General features: G+C 53.1%; 1 protein-coding gene across 10 annotated transcripts in view; it reads left to right on the top strand.

The window, feature by feature from the left end:
• The window catches only part of LHPP (phospholysine phosphohistidine inorganic pyrophosphate phosphatase), a 137,704-nt gene that overhangs the window by 85,515 nt on the left and 36,300 nt on the right, over positions 1-15,889 (top strand). The window contains exon 7 of one of the 10 annotated variants that reach the window (XM_082424689.1): positions 1,218-4,221. The exons of the other annotated variants lie outside the window; for them this stretch is intronic. Coding sequence (XP_082280815.1) covers positions 1,218-1,236 — 19 coding nt within the window. The 3' untranslated portion in view covers positions 1,237-4,221. Of the gene's footprint in view, positions 1-1,217; positions 4,222-15,889 lie in introns of those variants that run through there. 10 annotated transcript variants of the gene reach the window in all.

The following is a 15,889-nucleotide window of genomic DNA, read 5'->3' as shown; positions in this document are numbered from 1 at the left end:
CACCCAGCTGGTGGGCTCACCCCTGGGGAGGCCGTTGTGGGCCAGGTGTCATCCCTACCTCGCAGAGATGCTAGGCCAGGCTGGCCAGGGAAGGGGGCACAGAGGGCACTGGGTCGGAGAAGCTACGCAGGCGTGGACTGCAGGTGATCGGTGGTGGGGCCCATGCGCTGGGCAGGGGCTGGGTGACGTGGCACACAGATGGAACCCGTGAGACCTTGGGGGGATCCAGGGAGCCTGGGAGGGTGCAGGAGTCGGGGAGGGGAAGCACAGAGGTAGCTGAGGGGTGTGACCTCGGCCCCGTCCCATCAGTGTGTCCTGACCCCTCGGATGCTCACGTGGAGCCTGTCCTCTTGTACCTGCTTCTTCCCTCGTCCTTCCTGCCCTGCCTGACGCTGCGGAGTCACAGGGGAGAGGTGCCCTGACGACTCTGGGTGACAGTCGAGGGCGCACGAGGCTGCGAGAGAGAAGCAGCCACGTGACCCTTAGTTCTCACGCCGCAGCTGGACAGACAACTGCATCAGCTGCCTCGGGGGCCGCCCTGCAGCTGCCGGGCCACCTGGCCCGGGGAACGGGCCCAGCAGCTTCCTGGGAGTGTTCTCAGAGCCTTTCTGGGGGAGGGAGGCACAGTGAACCTTCTGGAATCTGAGCCCCAAGTCAGGGAGCGGCTGGAAGGCTTCCCGAGTCCTCCCTGAGCGGACGTCCTCCCGGGGCTGTTGGGCCTCCTCATCCCCAGGGAGCTGCCGTCCGCCCTGCACTCACAGCGGGCCTACGTGCAGCTCATGCCTTGTGCTCTGCCCAGCCCACTTTCTAGAGAAGGTCAAGGGCGGCGGGAGGCGTAAGCCACTTGCCCAAGGTCCCACGGGGGGGCGGACGGGGCCTAGCCCTCGGCAGTCTGACTCTGAGGCCGTCTGTGCTCTGAGCCACTCGTCTCGCCTCCCTCTCAGTTGTGGGGGGCCCCAGCCTCTCCCGTGGGGGGCGGCGCTTGGCTCGGGTTTGCCCGGTTCAGACGCGGAACCTCCTGGGAAGGCTTGCCGGAGGACGTCGGGGCAGAGCCCTGCGCCGGGCGGGCGGGGCCGGCGAGGGGCAGGCCGGGGGCACTCGCCACGCTGCCGCCACTTCCCGCCGCTCGCCCAACATGTGACAGAACGGCTCACGACCCACTTTTATTTTGGTAGAGCTTTTAGTCCCCATTTACATGTTTTGTTTTTCCTTTATAGTCCCAAGTGTCGAGCCTAGCGGAGCACAGATGTCTCACCAAACAAAAATAGCTCCGCTCCAAGGAGGGCTCTGCGGCCACAGGCGTTCTCATGCTCTCAGCAAAACCAAGTTCTCTTGCCAAGTGCTCTTTGGGAGGATGTTTGGAAAAAATGTCAAGGCATTCATTTTTCTCTCGACCTTTTCGGTTGAAATTGCGGGGCCTTAACACTGGAAGTAAAAGAAGTTATAAATAAAGACACAGCCAATGGCCAGGCCTGGCCTGCTCTCCCGGCCGGCCACTGATGGTTTCTCTGCAGCTGTTACCAAGCACAAGGGTCCCGCGGTGGCCCTGCCTCTATGAGAGGAAGTTAACAATCATTTCCAGACAGCAGAGGGACCAAGAGCAAGGTTTCCACAGTAGCGAAGAGGGGAGGCCTAAAGAGAGAGGGGGCGGCAGAGGACAGCGCCCAGGAGGCCCAAGGGGTGGGCTTCCCCTAGACGGTACCATCGGAAGGCGCGACTGAGAATGTTTGCTCAGTCTGTCCTGGAGTTTGGAAGTGTCGGTTCTTTAGTGCCGTCTGGTTCTCCGGCAGCACTGACCATCTGCTGGAGGGGTCTGGGTGGGTCCGAGGGCACCTGCTGGCGATGCATCCCAGCTGGCTCTGACTGCATTCGCTCTCCTGCACTCTCCTGGCTATGGGTGGGTCCCAGGCTCCTGGCCAGGGGGCTGGCTGGCTTCCCCAGGGCCCACATCCTTCCAGGGAAGCCAGGACCTGAGTTGCCTGCCGACATGAAGGCCACCCACCAAGGCCACAGAGGGGATGTGATGGCGGGACCGAAGGTGTATCTGCTGGTAAAGATGGCACACGTGGGCCCCGGTCTGCCCGGGCTGGAGGCCACCTTGCTGTGGGGTTATTTCACGCAAGATAACGAGCCGTTCTTTTGCCTTCGTGCTGGAGGACTTCCTTCGGCAAGTCTGGTCCAGCCCACGGTGCGGAGAGGTGGGTTCTTGGCAGTGCTGGCGTTTACTGCACTTTTGGTCCTTTGGTGGCACTGACTCTCTGTTGTGGGGCCTGAGGGTGCCTGTGTGGGGTGCGTAGTGCTGGCTCCGGGGCCCGTGGAGGGTAGGTGGCTGCAGAGTGACTCCCTGCAGTGGCATTACCACCCGAGGGGCCACCAAAACTGGAAGCCTCGAGGCTGGCAATAGGGCAGCTTCAGGCACGCAGGGAAGAGGCGTAATTTCCACTTTCCAGGTCCTGGATCTGGCTGGCGTCTCGTGCAGTGGCCCCAGAGTCCTGTCTTGACCACAGCTTATGATCTCAAGGTATAAACCCAGGTCCGCATGAGACAAGCAGCCAGTGATGGCTTCGTATACTCACTAGTTAGTTTTTCATGGGAGAGATTTTATTTTGGTTTAAAAATTTGTTTTTAATTTTATAAATGTAATATGTTCACATTGGAAAATTAGGAAATTATGAACAATCCGAAAGAAGCAGCTTAAAAAAAAAATCCTTTTGTAATCCACCGATAACATCAATTAACATTATGGCATATTTCCTTCCAGCCCCCTCCTTCTTTTAGTATTTTTAAGCATGATTGAGATTGTGTTTTACGTACGGTTTTACCGCCTGTACTTGTCAGCCTTGAAATAGGCTCATCTGCATTTTCTATATGGGCTGCAGGGAGAAGGCCAGATTGCTGAGGTTTAGCTGAAGCTGTGGAAGAAGGAAATCCAAAGATATCCTTCTCATTGGCTTTGCACAGGCAACACCATGGACTCATGTTTTCCTTCTAGTAAAACAGAGGCCGAATTAGCCACTAAGAGTGACGCCCCGACGGGCGCTTGGTGATTACGCTCACAGAGTGTGTGCTGTGCTCTCGGCCAAGACCATAGACGAGGAAGGGGCTGCCACGGGGGGAATGCCGAGCCCAGCCCCTTCCTGAGGCGCTCCTCGAGAGCTCTCCAGGGTCTTCTGCGAAGCAAACACTTTACGGGGAGCTGAGGGGTCTTCTGTCAGACACCCACTACTTCTTCACCCTAGTCCCACCCTGGTTACAAGAGAAAACAATCTAAACCATGGAAAGCACTTGGAGAGACTTATGCTTCTGACAAGATGGAGTAGAAGTCCTTTCCCTATTCCTCCTGCTCAGTGCAACTAAAACCCTGGACGTCAGCTATGAAACAAACATAAGAAGACTCTGAAAGGTGGAGAGAAGAGGGCAGACCAGCCAGGGACCGCAGGACCCAAGGAATGAAACGATGGTGCATTCCCTGGGTTTTCTCTTTGCTTCGTAGACCCCAGACTTGGAAGTGAAGAGGCCAGCAACCCGGCAACACCAGTGGACACAGAGGAAAAGCCCCCACGGAAGCCTGCTCTCTCAGGCAGCCTAGCAAGACAGAAACTTACAGACGATAACCACTCTACTCCAGCCCAATACCACAGAATAAACTGTGGTCTCTTCCCATCCATGCCAGCAAGGGCCCAGTGGGGAGCCTAGACTCCCACCTTCTTGAGGCTGTAATGAGCCCCTCACCACTGGGGTGGAGGGGGGTGTCAGAGGAGGCCAGGTAGGTAGGGAGCCAGGGCGATAAAGAAGGCTCCTCAGCTAGGGTGTCGGTGGTGACCACATGGAGATTCTGTGCTTCTACCCCAACCAGCAGTAAAAAGGCCGCCCCCTCCCACTCCCACTCACAGTGTTGATGGAGACCACATGGGAACAATCATGAGGCATTCCTGGTCCTGCCAGCCAGGGTGGAACTCCCACCCTGGACCAGCAGCAACCAGTGCCCCACCCTCACTTCAGTGTCAGCAGAGGCCCAGTGGGGAACCTGGATTTCTACCCCCTCTGGCAGCTCTACCCTCTTTCACCTGCTGGAGCTGTGTGTTCCCCAAAAAGCCAGCCTAAAGAGAAGGTTTAAGTAAGATCCAGAGTCTCATACCATAATACCCAAAATGTCCACATTTCAATACAACATCACTTGTCATACCAAGAACCAAGAAAATCTCAACCTGAATGAGAAAAGTCAGTCAGTAGACACCAGCAATGAGATGACACAGATGTTAGGACAAAGATTTTAAAGCAGCTGCTTTAAAAATGCTTCAACAAGCAATTGCAAATATGCTTGAAACAAATGACCAAGTAGAAAATTTCAACAAAGAAGTAGAAAGTCTCAGCAAATAGAAGATGCAAAGAAGAACCAACGAAAATCTTAGAACTGAAAAATACAGTAACCAAAATAAAAAACTCAGTGAATGGGCTTGATAGCCCCTTGGAGGGGACAGAGGAAACATCTGTGAACATGAAGATAGAAAAATAGAGGTTACACAGTGAGAAGAGAAAAAAATAGACTGAAAAAAAATGCATAGACATTTCATCAAATAGCAAATAAACACATAACAACAGGGGTCTCCAACCCCCGAACTGCGGACCGGTACCGGTCTGTGGCCTGTTAGGAACCGGGCCGCACAGCAGGAGGTGAGCGGCGGGCGAGCGCGCAAAGCTTCATCTGCCTCTCCCCATCGCTCCCCATCGCTCGCATTACTGCCTGAACCATCCCACCCCCGCCCCCGGTGGGCGGAAAAATTGTCTTCCACGAAACCAGTCCCTGGTGCCAAAAAGGTTGGGGACCGCTGCAAAAAAGATGTTCAACGTTATTAGTCATTAGGGAAATGCAAAAAACCACAATGAGCTATCACTACATACCTATCAGAATGGCTAACATAATAATAACAGCTAATGCTGAAGAGGATGCTGAGAATCTGATCCCTTAGACATTGTTGGTGAGAATATAAAACGGTACAGCCACTTGGAAAAATAGTTTGGCGGTTTCTTAAAAATCTAAACATGCAACTGTCAGGAATCCCCTGTCAGTCCGGTGGTTAGGATTCTGTGTTTTCACTGCCGAGGGAACCGGTTCAATCCCTGGTTGAGGAACAAAGATCCCACAAGCCACGTGACATGGCCTAAATAAATAAATAAATAAACAAACATGCAACTGTCACAGGACTTGGCAGTGGCACTCCTGGGCATTTATCACAGAGAAATGAAAACTTACATTCACACAAAAACCTCTACATGAATGTTCATAGCAGTTTTTCTCCAAGCCCCAAACTGGAAGCAACTCAGATGTTCATCAGTGGATGAATAGTTAAACTGTATACCCATTGCACAGAATACTACTCAGCAAGGAAAAGAAACTATTGATACGGTAAATAGATCTCCAGTGAAAAAAGCCTATCCCCAAAGATTATGTGCTGTCTAACCCATTGTATATAACATTATTAAAATGATAAAATTATAGTGATGGAAACGGATTAGTGGCTGGCAAGGGTTAAGGTGTGTGATGGGGTAGGAGGGAGGTGGGTGTGGTTATAAAGGGCAACATGAGGGATCCTGGTGGTGATGAAAATCCTCTATATTTTGACTGTAAGTGTATCAATACTTTGGTTTTGATATTGTTCTGTAGTTTTGCAAGATGTTATTATTAGGGGAAACTACATGTGAATCTACAGTTATCTCAAAATAAAAGGTTTACTGAAAAAAACAATGAAACTGGGATGGGGTGGGGAAACCCCTTTGTATGTAGCAACCCAGAAAAATGCCTATGATATAATCTGAAGTGACAGGAGCCGATGACAAACTTTCCTGTTTCAGAGTGATGACAATTCTGGAATAAGCATGCTTGTTGGGGGAAAGAGACTGGAAGGCAACGTACGTTGAGTTAGAGGATTGAAGTCAACCTGTTATTTATCTGTCTGTCTGTCTGAACATTGGTCTCCTTCGGTCCTTCCTTGTTCTCCAGTGGGAGACGGATGAGGAAGAGGGTGGTTGCAGTGTAGGGTGCTGAGTCTGGGGTGGGTCTGTGCACTATGCGTGGAATTATGGGTAATGTTTTGTTCTTATCTCCAAGTTCCAAACGTGATATGGCTATATTAATTTTTTATGATGGAGGAAGTTATATATTAAAAAAGGAAACCACACGAGCAAAGTAAGGCCCTTCTAGCCATTCTTGGGGGAGCTCATAGGGTGCACGGGTCACTGCACAGTCGTCTGACAACAGCTCTGGATTCTAGGGACTCGGGGGGTGGGGTGGGATTTGCTCTGAGCCCTTTGCTGCTGGGGCTTTCCCCTGCACTTCCCTGACACAAGCGCATCCCAGAACCAGATGGCTGGTGGTGGGCCTCACAGGCCAGACACCCGTGTTCTAGACTGTTCTCCCACAAAGCCATAAACCAGAAGGAAATTTCCAGGCAGTGGTGGGGCAGGGGCTGTCACAGGAGCCTATGTCTCCGTTCAGCAGTGATGTCCTCACCCAAACATGTCCCATGCTAGGTTCTGTGATATTGAGGTTTATAATAAGAAACATATATTTGGTCTTCCTCTCTGTTTCTGGCACAGAGCCCCGAAAACCTTTGGAACTTCCTAACTGATAAAGAGCAATAAAGGTATCTCATGTTCATAACAAACCCCTTTCAACCACCTCTGAGTTTATGTTAATGAGGTGACTTTTGGAAAGTCCCAGGGATGGGTCTGGTTGCCAGGGGAACCAACGTTGTGATTAGAGGGTTGGTACTTTCATTTCCCCCCTAACACCCCAGTGGAGGGAGAGGAGCTGGGGGGTGCGGTCAGTCACCAGTGGCCGATGATTTAGTCATTCATGCCTACGTAATGAAGACTCTGTAGAAACCCAGAAGGATGGGCTTCCGGAAGCTTCTGAGTTGGTGAACACGTGGAGGTGCTGGGAGAGTGGTGTGCTGGGAGAGGCCGTGGAAGCTCCTTGCCCCTTTCTTCCTACCTCACTCTGTATCCTTTATAATACCCTTTAAAATAAACTCATAAACGTAGGCAAATGTTCCTCTGAGTTCTGTGAGCTGCTCTAGCGAATTAATTAGTTGACCCTGAGGAGGTGGTTGGGTGCACCTCTGATTTATAGCGGGTAGATCAGAAGCACAGTGACCGCTTGGACCTTGGTGTCTGAAGTTGGGTGGGGGACAGTCTGGGACTGAGCCCTTAACCGTGGGAGCTGACACTCTCTCCAGGTAGACAGTGTCAGAACTGACTTGGATTGTAGGACAGCCAGCTGGCGTGGGAGAATTGCTTGGCGTTGGAAGCTCCACGCATTCTTAATGCACACTCTGCTCAGATGTGCACAGACCGCATGCCAGGTGATGGGCGAGGCCCACCTGAGACGCTCAAGGCCTCCCCTGGGCGAGCTGCCCCTTCCTGCAGCATCCCGTGGCACTGAGAGGCAAGTGTGAGTAAGGAGGGCATTTTTCTTCCCTTGGAAATAATTTTTGGTTGAGGTAGAGGGTTTTGTTTGTCTGCTTGTTCTTGGACCGAGTGCAGAAGTAAGGCCTAGTAAGGAAGGCCTTGCATCCTTTACTGGAAGTCAGTAAAGAGCACACAGGTCCTGCTGGCCGGCTTTATAGGTCACAGTTCCCAAGAAGTCACTTGTTGGCCTTTCTCTGCTGACATGCATTTAGATTTAGGGTTACGGTTTAGCTTGGGGGCAGTGGGACCCATCAAGCTGGGTTTCTGGGTTTTGCACCTATTTTTAGAAAGGGCACTATTTTTAAATTGAGAGCGGCCAGCTGAGTCTCCGTCTGTCCTTCAGAGTCGGCATTAGGAAGCGGCCCAGTGCTCTGAGACCTGACATGGAAGTGAGGCGGCCCCTTGCCTTGCTTCCTGGGTGGCCACCTTCATCCAAGAATTTCAAGGTCTTTTCTGGTATCCGTTCTTGGCACGTCTGGGTCCGTCGGGCGGGGAGGAAGCCCAGCTCCCACCGTCCCAGCATGCAGCCACAGACCTGGGGTCATCTGGCCTTGCTCAGGGTCACCGGGCAGCCGCTGAAGAGGCTGGCAAACAGAGCCTGGACTGTGCCTGCCAGCTCCCTGCTCCAGCCCGGGGACTGGGTGACAGCGGGTCCAGCTGGCCCGGAGGACCACTGCTGCCCCTCTGCCTTTGTGTGTGGTGGAGAAAATTGGACTTTATACCTTCAGAAACCTGACAAAACAAAGGCACCAGGTGGAGAGAACCCCTGCTGTACTCAGAGGGCCTCTGGGGGGGGTGGGCTCAGTGCGGCCCGCTCGGCCCCTGGGTGGCCGCAAAGCTGGGCTTGGCCACCACGCACTATTTGTTGTGGGCAGTCATCATGCTATGCTCAGCGGGTGAGGCCCAGGGACAGGTGCGCTGAGCCCGGTGGTTCCCCAGCGCACCTGGCCCAGGGGTGGCACCTTCTCCAGTGTGTGTTAGGGGCCAGATCCCGGAGACAGGACATGTCATCACATCCCCTCTGCACGCCCAGGTGCCCTCCCGGTCCCCGGAGTCTGGTTACCATCATTGGGTCCCCCGGGACAGCACTCTCGGAAGCGTTGTCCTTGCACCCCAGGGGCACACTGTGACTTGTTTCCTGGTGGGGCGGTAAGCTGGGAGACCTTGGGTGCCAGCCACCACTTCGGGGCCGCTTTTCCCCGGTTTTCCCCGGTTTTCCCAACATTGACGCTAAGCCGTTTGGCTTAGGTGACGTGTGTTGCTGGCATAACTGTAATGTAGGCCTTTGAAGTGCTGGAGCAGCTGGGCCCAGCTTGCAAGAGTCAGGGGACTTCCCTGGTGGCGCAGTGGTTAAGAATCCACCTGCCAATGCAGGGGACACGGGTTCGAGCCCTGGTCCGGCAAGATCACACGTGCCGCGGAGCAGCTGAGCCCGCAAGCCACAACTACTGAGCCTGCGCGCCTAGAGCCCGTGAGCCACGGGAAGCCAAGAGAAGCCACCGCAACAAAGAGTAGTCCCCGCTGGCCGCAACTAGAGAAAGCCCCTGCGCAGCACCGAAGACCCAACACGGCAATCAATCAATCAGTCAATAAGATGGGTCTGTCTTAAAAAAAAAAAAAAAGTCAGTTGCGCGCATCTCCCTGGCCCTGGCCAGCCGTGCCGTGTCGGTAGCTTGAATCGGCCGCGCTGCAGGTATGGACGCTGGCCGGCCGTGTCGTGTTGGTAGCTTGAATCGGCCGTGCTGCAGGTACGGACGCTGGCCGGCCGTGCCGTGTTGGTAGCTTGAGTCGGCCGCGCTGCAGGTATGCACGGTCAGCAATGCCGCACACTAGGGGTAACCCCCGACCCCACCAGGAGCCGGCTTACCAGCCCGCCTCTACCTTTTGGGGTCTTTTGTGCAGAGTTAATGGGATCCCAGCAGAAGCTTGGCCAGGTCGCCGTGAGGCTGTTGGGGTGAGGGGTGGATGCGCAGCCGAGCTCTTCACCTCGGCAAGGAGGCCAAGGGTCTGAGGGTCCGCAGCCGTGCCTGGAGGGCGGTTTGTTCATCTGCGCCCCCATACCCTTTCTGGTGGATTCCCCCCGGCAACCTCGCTTTGCCCTGGAGCAGTGCCCTACCTCACGACCCCCAGTTCTAGGAGTGAGGGCCCCCAGGCTACACTCCCTTATCCTCCAGGCAGAGCTCCCAGCAGGTAGGGGAGGGCAAGGGGAGAGGGCAGTTCACTGCGGCTCCGGAAGCTCGAGCTGGGGCTCCTGCCCTGGTCTCAGAGTCCCAGAGGGCGTGGACCCTGCACCGCCACCCTCTGGACACCCCAGCCCTTTGTCCCCATCTCTGTTGGGGCTAAACGTGCTTGGCTCTGCCCTCACAGTGGATGCAAGCTCCCTGTGGGCCGGTCCTGCCTTGGTCAGCTCTGTGTCCACAGGCCTGGGTAGAGCAGGACGTGATAAATGTTCCTTAAATGAGAGAGAGGACACGCACCAGGGAGTTAGCATGTGCTCGTGGCGACCAGAGGCACAGGCGGGTCAGATCCCAGCCCAGCCACTGGCTGCCCTCTGTGTGCCTTTGGCTGTCCTCCTCAGCCTTGGTCTCCTCCGCTCGTAAATGAGTGTAAATAATAGAATAGAAGAGACACAGGTAAAGTTCTTGGTCTGCTGCCTGGCTCCTAGCAGTGATTAATGTGTAGTAACTAGTATTATTGTTATTAATGACAATGTCCTTTACAGTCTCCTCTGTGGGCAGTTTTGAGTCTTTTCATATCCCCGGATGACCACAAGGCAGCAGTCTTGGTGACACGGGGCAGTACTGTTGGTTCATATTCCGGGGCAGCCTCATGTGGCTACTTGTGCTACTAGCCGTGGCTCGTGATCTCCTGTGGTTGAAGGAGTGATATTCCCCTGGGTTAGATGCCTGTGCGCTCACCCATGCACACGCACGCACAGGTACCCATGCACACGCATGCGTGCATTCAGGCACTACATGGACACTCAGGCACACCATGTACATGCACACTCACACATGCACCACACATGCACACGTGTGGATGCTCGTACACACATGCGCACACTTGTGTACACACATGTGCACATGCACACAGCTGCTCCCTGTGATCTCTAACACGTGGTTTCAGTAGCTGTATAATGTTCCATGGTTCTTCCTAAAATTCCTTTAAATTAACCTTATTGAAAAATAACATAGTAGAGAGAAGTGCACATAAGTGCACAGCTTGATGTGTTTTCACAGAATGAAACATATCTCAGTAACCAGCCCCAGGTCAAGAATCAGGACATTTCCAGGCCCCCAGAAGTCCCCACATTCCCCCTTCCTGTCACTCCCCCGTTACCAGGACGACCGCTCTCCTGACTCCACGTGTTTATGAGGTGGAACACGCAGTGAGCTCTCTCTTGTGTCCTGGCTTCTGCTCGGCACCGACGCTGTGAGATCCTCCCGTGACTGTGTGTAGGCGTGGATTGCCCACTCATGGCTGTTCAGTTTCTGCTAGTTCTCCATTATACTGACGTGGGCATTGGGGGCATTAGGAATGGGGCACCGGAATATTCCTATGCGTCCTGTGCACACGTGAGATGCATTTCTGCTGGGTGTGTGCTTGGCACTGGGAGCCCTGCGTCTGATGCTGTTCATCATCATAGTCTGGTGAGGGGGACACACCTGCCAGGTGAGAGCCTGGGTTTCCAGAGCAAGCGGGAACGTGGAGGGCAGGGCAGCCTGAAAACACAGTTGTAGCATGTATGAGAACTTAATTCCTTTTTATGACTGGATGCTATTTCATCACATGAATGTACCACATTTTATTTATCCAGTCATCAAGTAATGGACACTTGGGTTGTTTCCACTTTTTGGCTCTTGTGAATAATGCTGCTCTGAAATTCCATGTACAAGTTTTTGGTAGACATATATATTCAATTGTCTTGGATATATACCTACTTGTGGAATTTCTGGGTCAAGTGGTGACTCCATGTTTAACTTTTTGAGGAACAAGCAGCCATTTTTAAAGATTGGATAAGCCTGTGTAAGGAGAAGACTAAATGTATTCACTTCCATTCAAGAAACTTAACGTAACATAGTAAATGTGAACATTTTGAGCCTCGGCCCAAACATCCCCGAAGGTCCCCACGCATTACCTGGGATCCGTGTCCCCACGTGCCTGGGAGGAGGACCTCGGAAGGTAGAGCGGCCGTCGTGGTGTTGGTGGTAACAGAGTCCAGCCCATCAGTGAGATCAAAGAAACTCATAAATGGAAGTATTTTCGTGTTTTTTCTTCGGAGTTCACTCCTTTAACCAGCTCTCATGGGATGGGTGTTCGGGAGCCGTCAGCATGCTGGGGAGACTGAAGTCCCTGCTGCGTGGGCTCGCGGGCTAGCAGAGGAGGATGGGCGATGGCGAGGGAAAATCGGCAGGTTATATTCTATGCGAGAAGGCAAGAGGGGCTCTAGACCGTGAGCAGTGTGCAGGGGAGTGGGGTGCCGTCTGCCGTGGCGGCAGGTGCAGCGGTACAGGGAGTGAGAGACATCAGGGCTTCTACTTTTATTCTGCCAGGGTGGCCCATGGTGGCGTTTGCACAGAGGACAGAGCTGACTTCAGGTTTGGAAGGGGTCCCTCTGACTGCTGTGTTGAGAGGTTACTGAGGGGGGCGGTGAGGGCAGGAGCAGGGAGACCGGTTAGGAGGCTTCTGCAGAAATCCACTGAGAGGTGGTGGTCCCTTGTACAAAGCAGTGGAAGCACCTTGTAAAGAAAATACTCTGTTCCAATAACACGGAAATACGTCCGCTGGAAAGCGGACGCCGCCTCGGTGCTGTGCTCCCGGGGAAAATCATCACTGCTGCCGTTTGACATAGGTCCCCCCGGACTCTTCTGTGTGTATATAAACACATACTTTTTTACTTTAATGGGATTATACCATAAGTATAAAGCTCAGTAGTCTTGTTTTCCCCCTTAATATACCCTGGGTGTCTGTGTCGATGTACATGGAGCCACCTTCTTTTTGCAGCTGCAAGGCACATGTGACACGGTTGTGCTGTTATGTGTTTAATAATTCCCAGGCTCGAAGACATTGCTGTTCCTACTTTTTCACTATTTTAAACAATGTCGAGGTGAAAATTCTTATATAGACATATGTGTGGGTGTTTTTAAAAATAAACTTTTTGGGACTTACCTGGTGGCGCAGTGGTTAAGAATCCGCCTGCCAATGCAGGGGACACGGGTTGGAGCCCTGGTGTGGGAAGATCCCACATGCCACGGAGCAGCTGGGCCCGTGCGCCACAACTACTGAAGCCCGGGCACCTGGAGCCCGTGCTCTGCAGCGGGAGAGGCCACCGCAATGCAACAAAGACCCAGGGCAGCCAAAAATAAATAAATAAATAAACTTTTCATGTTGGAATAATTTCATAGGCACAGAAAAGTGGCCGAGATGGCACAGAGGCTTCCTGTCCTCTCTCCACCCAGGTTCCTCTCTTGTTAGGATCTTACATTCCACGGTCCACTTGTCACAACTAAGAAACCGAATTTGGTACATACATTGTTAACTAAACTCCAGACTTGATCTGGATTTCACCACAAACATATATTTCTGTATACTTGTTTGATTATTACTTTAAAATAAATTCCCAGGGACTTCCCTGGCCGTCCAGCAGTTAAGACTCTGTGCGTCCGCTGCAGGGGGCATGGGTTTGGTCCCTGGTCAGGGAGTTGAGATCCCACATGCTGTGTGGCATAGCCAAAAAGTAAAAGGAATAAAAATAAAAATAAAATAAAATAAATTCCCAGAAATGGAACGACTGGGTCACAGGGAACATGTAGTTTAAGTCCTGCCTTATTGCTCCCGAGAAAGATGCTGCCGTGCTGTCATCCCACGGGGTGGAGGAGGGTCCCACTGCCCCCACCCTCACCAGCTGCTGAGCGTTGTCACCAGGGTGAGAGCATGGAACTCTGGACTCTGGGTCACCTGTGTCAACTCGGTCATTTTGTAGACGAGGAAAGCGAGGCCCCAAGAGGGAAGGTCCCTGCTCCCAGTTATGGAGCGTTGAGTCTCAGAGCCAGGATGGAGCTGGGCAGCTTCGCACTCCCAGCCCGAAACACCGAAGATTCTACCTTCCCAAACGGTGATTTCGTACCCCTGAGACTTGGACAGGTCCAGGTTCACATTTGAGACATGGGAAACGAAAAGCCACCCTCACAGCCTGCAGGCACACAGGCCCAGGTGCCGCAGTGCAGCTGCCCTGAGCCTGGGGTCATCATGCTGTGCCCGTGCACACACCAGGCTCAGGTCCGCCACCCCGGCCCCGGTGCCCTGGGAGCTGGGTCTGTGGTCGCACCTGGTTCGGAGCAGGTGACTCAGCACCCCAGTGCTGGCTCCTCTGTGAGTTACATCTTCCGTCGGACAGCGCGTGTTCTCTGTGTGCACATGTGTGAAACCTGCAAGATAAGCAGATGAGACCCTCCTGCCAAAATATTTGTTGTTGCACAGAATAGAAAGTCTTTTTTTTAAAAAAATGTATTTATTTATTTATTTTTGGCTGCTTTGGGTCTTCGTTGCTGTGCGCGGGCTTTCTCTAGTTGCAGCAAGCGGGCTTCTCATTGTGGTGGCTTCTCGTGTTGCCGAGCACGGGCTCTAGGCGCGTGGGCTTCAGTAGTTGTGGCACGCAGGCTCAGTAGTTGTGGCTCACGGGCTTAGTTGCTCCATGGCATGTGGGATCTTCCTGGGCCAGGGATCGAACCCATATCCCCTGCATTGGCAGGCGGCTTCTCAACCACTGCACCACCAGGAAAGCCCTAGAAAGTCATTTCTGACATATGGCTCTCAACACACAGCTGCACCAAACCAGCAGAACAGTGCTGAGGGTTACAGGTTCGCCAGAGAGTGGGAGTTGGGGACCACGCCAGCGGCGGCTCGTCTCCCTGCGGGAAAGTGCCCTTGGGATTCGTTCCCTCCCCCAGAGCAGCGCCCCCCAGGGAGGGACTTTGTCATAGTCACCTCGGATCCCCAGAACCTCACACACGCAGAGCCTGACTCAGGGCTGCTGGGGGCTTCCCTTTGGCTTTAAACTTCACAAGGTGTCCTGTGTGCAGAAGTGGTGGGGGCATCAGGACTGTGGAAAACCAGACACGGGACCTGCATCCGAGGTCCAAGTTCACAGGGAGTGATACCTGGCCTCTGAGCTGTCCCAAGGGCACAACCAAAGTCCTGAGGAGTCTGGGCCAAGGGAAGGGAGTGGTCACATCCCACTGGGCACCTGGAGTGGTCCCAGAAGATGCAGCGTCTGAGTTGGAGGGTGAGAGGGAGGATGTGTAGGGAGCAGGGCGAGCGGGGGGTGGGAGGGAGGGAGGCAGGCAGAGGGGAGGGCATGGGCAGAGGTGCAGGGGTGGGGGGAGAAACCGCGGGCCTGTCATCTTGAAGAACTAAGGGCAGATTCCAGGGTCTCGCCTGCTGAGGCTACGCTGTCCTCTCGGCCCTCAGCACACGGTCGTCCCTGGGGCTCCTTCTCAGCCTCCTCTCCTTCTTGATCTTCAGATGCCGCAGGCTGCAGGCTGGCTTGGCTGAGGCCACTTGCTCTCCTTCATTCTCCCCCCAGGCAACCTGCCCAGGCCTGTGACCGTAAACCCAGCCAGGGATGCTCCCCCAACCTCGGCCTGCAGCCGGCCCTCCCAACCTCTGGCATCAGTAGCCTTGTGACCTCTGCCCTAGCCCATCATTCGACATCTCCAACCTGGCAGGTTGAAAACAGAGCCCTTTGGAAGTTTAAGCATAAACAGGATATTTGCATAGCCTTAAACTACCCCTCACCAAATATTTAGCAATTATAAAGGGGAAAATGGGGAGTTTACAGTGGAGGATTCTGGTAGACTCAACCTTAGCCAAGTGATCAAGGCGGATGTCAGCTGCAGTAAGACATCACGTACTCCTGACACTGCGCTGAGAAGGGCACCGCAGCCCTGGGTGCCCTTCCCCATAAACATGGGAAGACTCTGTTGTACCACAGTGAGGAGGGAGTTGAAACAGGGAAATGAACAGATCCTGTGCACAAATGTTCATAGCACCGTTCTTCACAATGGCTGAAAGGCGGAAGCAACCCAAATAAATGTCCATCAGCCGGTGAATGGGTAAACAAAATGTGGTCTTTCTTTATGATGGAATATTTTTTTTTCTTAACTTTTTATTTTATACTGGAGTATAGTTGATTAACAATGTTGTGTTAATTTCAGGTGTACAGCAAAGTGATGCAGTTATATGTACACATGTATCTATTCTTTTTCAAATTCTTTTCCCATTTCATTTGTTACAGAATATTGAGCAGAGTTCCCTGTGCTATACAGTAGGTCCTTGTTGGTTATCCATCTTAAATATAGGAGTGTGCACATGTCAATCCTAAACTCCCTAAGTATCCTTCCCTCCCACCCTTCCCCTC

The sequence above is a fragment of the Balaenoptera physalus genome, assembly GCF_965194825.1.
Source record: "Balaenoptera physalus genome assembly, chromosome: 14".
NCBI lineage: Eukaryota > Metazoa > Chordata > Mammalia > Artiodactyla > Balaenopteridae > Balaenoptera > Balaenoptera physalus.
This window is presented reverse-complemented; position numbering and strand designations above follow the sequence as displayed.